This window comes from Limulus polyphemus, unplaced genomic scaffold (genome assembly GCF_000517525.1).
Source record: "Limulus polyphemus unplaced genomic scaffold, Limulus_polyphemus-2.1.2 Scaffold3113, whole genome shotgun sequence".
Classification (NCBI taxonomy): Eukaryota; Metazoa; Arthropoda; class Merostomata; order Xiphosura; family Limulidae; genus Limulus; species Limulus polyphemus.
In genome coordinates, this window is record NW_013668723.1 from 144,333 (window position 1) to 145,394 (window position 1,062).

At 34.6% G+C, this 1,062-nt stretch overlaps 1 protein-coding gene across 1 annotated transcript in view; it reads left to right on the top strand.

Moving 5' to 3' along the window:
• Window positions 1-866, top strand: part of LOC111088096 — a gene marked incomplete at its 3' end in the record, with an annotated part of 9,039 nt that extends 8,173 nt beyond the window's left edge. Inside the window, exon 4 of the mRNA XM_022397051.1 lies at window positions 643-866. Within this exon, the coding sequence (XP_022252759.1) occupies window positions 643-866 (224 nt within the window). The remainder of the gene's footprint in view (window positions 1-642) is intronic.
• Between the last annotated feature and the right edge of the window lie 196 nt (window positions 867-1,062).

The window sequence follows — 1,062 nt, forward strand, 5'->3', positions numbered from 1 at the left end:
ATCAAAAGAGGTTCCAATCTTCTTCCAATAAAACAGAAAGTGTACCAGTCCCTACATGAAAAACCTGAAGATGGGATCAAAAGAGATTCCAATTTTCTTCCAATAAAACAGAAAGTGTACCAGTCCCTACATGAAAAACCTGAAGATGGGATCAAAAGAGATTCCAATCTTCTTCCAATAAAACAGAAAGTGTACCAATCCCTACATTAAAAACCTGAAGATGGGACCAAAAGAGGTTCGAATCTTCTTCCAATAAAACTATAATAATTCCTATATTGGTAACCTGAAAATCTCTGTAGAATTTGCAAAGTTCGTCTTCTAAAGTAGAAAGTACGTCAGTTTGAAGGTTGAAAATTAAGATTGCGTCTGTAAAAATATGTAAGTTTCTAATACAATAGCAATATGTTAAGTACAGTTTTGTAAAATCAATGAAAGTTTCGTCGGTATTTGAAATATTATTAATGAAATATACACATTGTTACTTCTATTCTGTTGTTCATAGAATTCTTCGTGAACAGGTAGTTTACTTACAAAATTCAGTCAGTACTGTAACGTCTGAATGACGTTCGTAATCTCGAAATTCTATCCTCTTCCACGATTAAAAGTCTCTGAATTCGAATGCACTTTTCTTTAACATTGCAGGATGAAAAATTATTCGCTACAACAACTCATAAACTTATCCGAATCTGAACTACATGCAGAGTTAAAGTCCCATGGTTATGTACGGCCTCTTCCACCCGAGATTTATTGCAACCCTGACTCTGCGTATCGTATGATAGATGGCACGTGTAACAGCCTTCAACATATCTGCTGGGGCGCTACTAACATAGGATTGAAACGACTAATTCCACCGGATTATGCTGACGGTACTGTTTCTTTATTCCTCATGTTAGAGCCGATATAATATCATTGCTATAATCGGACTACTGACACAGTAACGGATGTTTTGTGTAATTATCTTTAATATTCTTATTGTTAGAACTGATACAACAGTTTTGTATAATCAGACTATTGTGGTAATATGAAGTGTTTGTGTACTTTATTATTCCTATCGTTAGACCT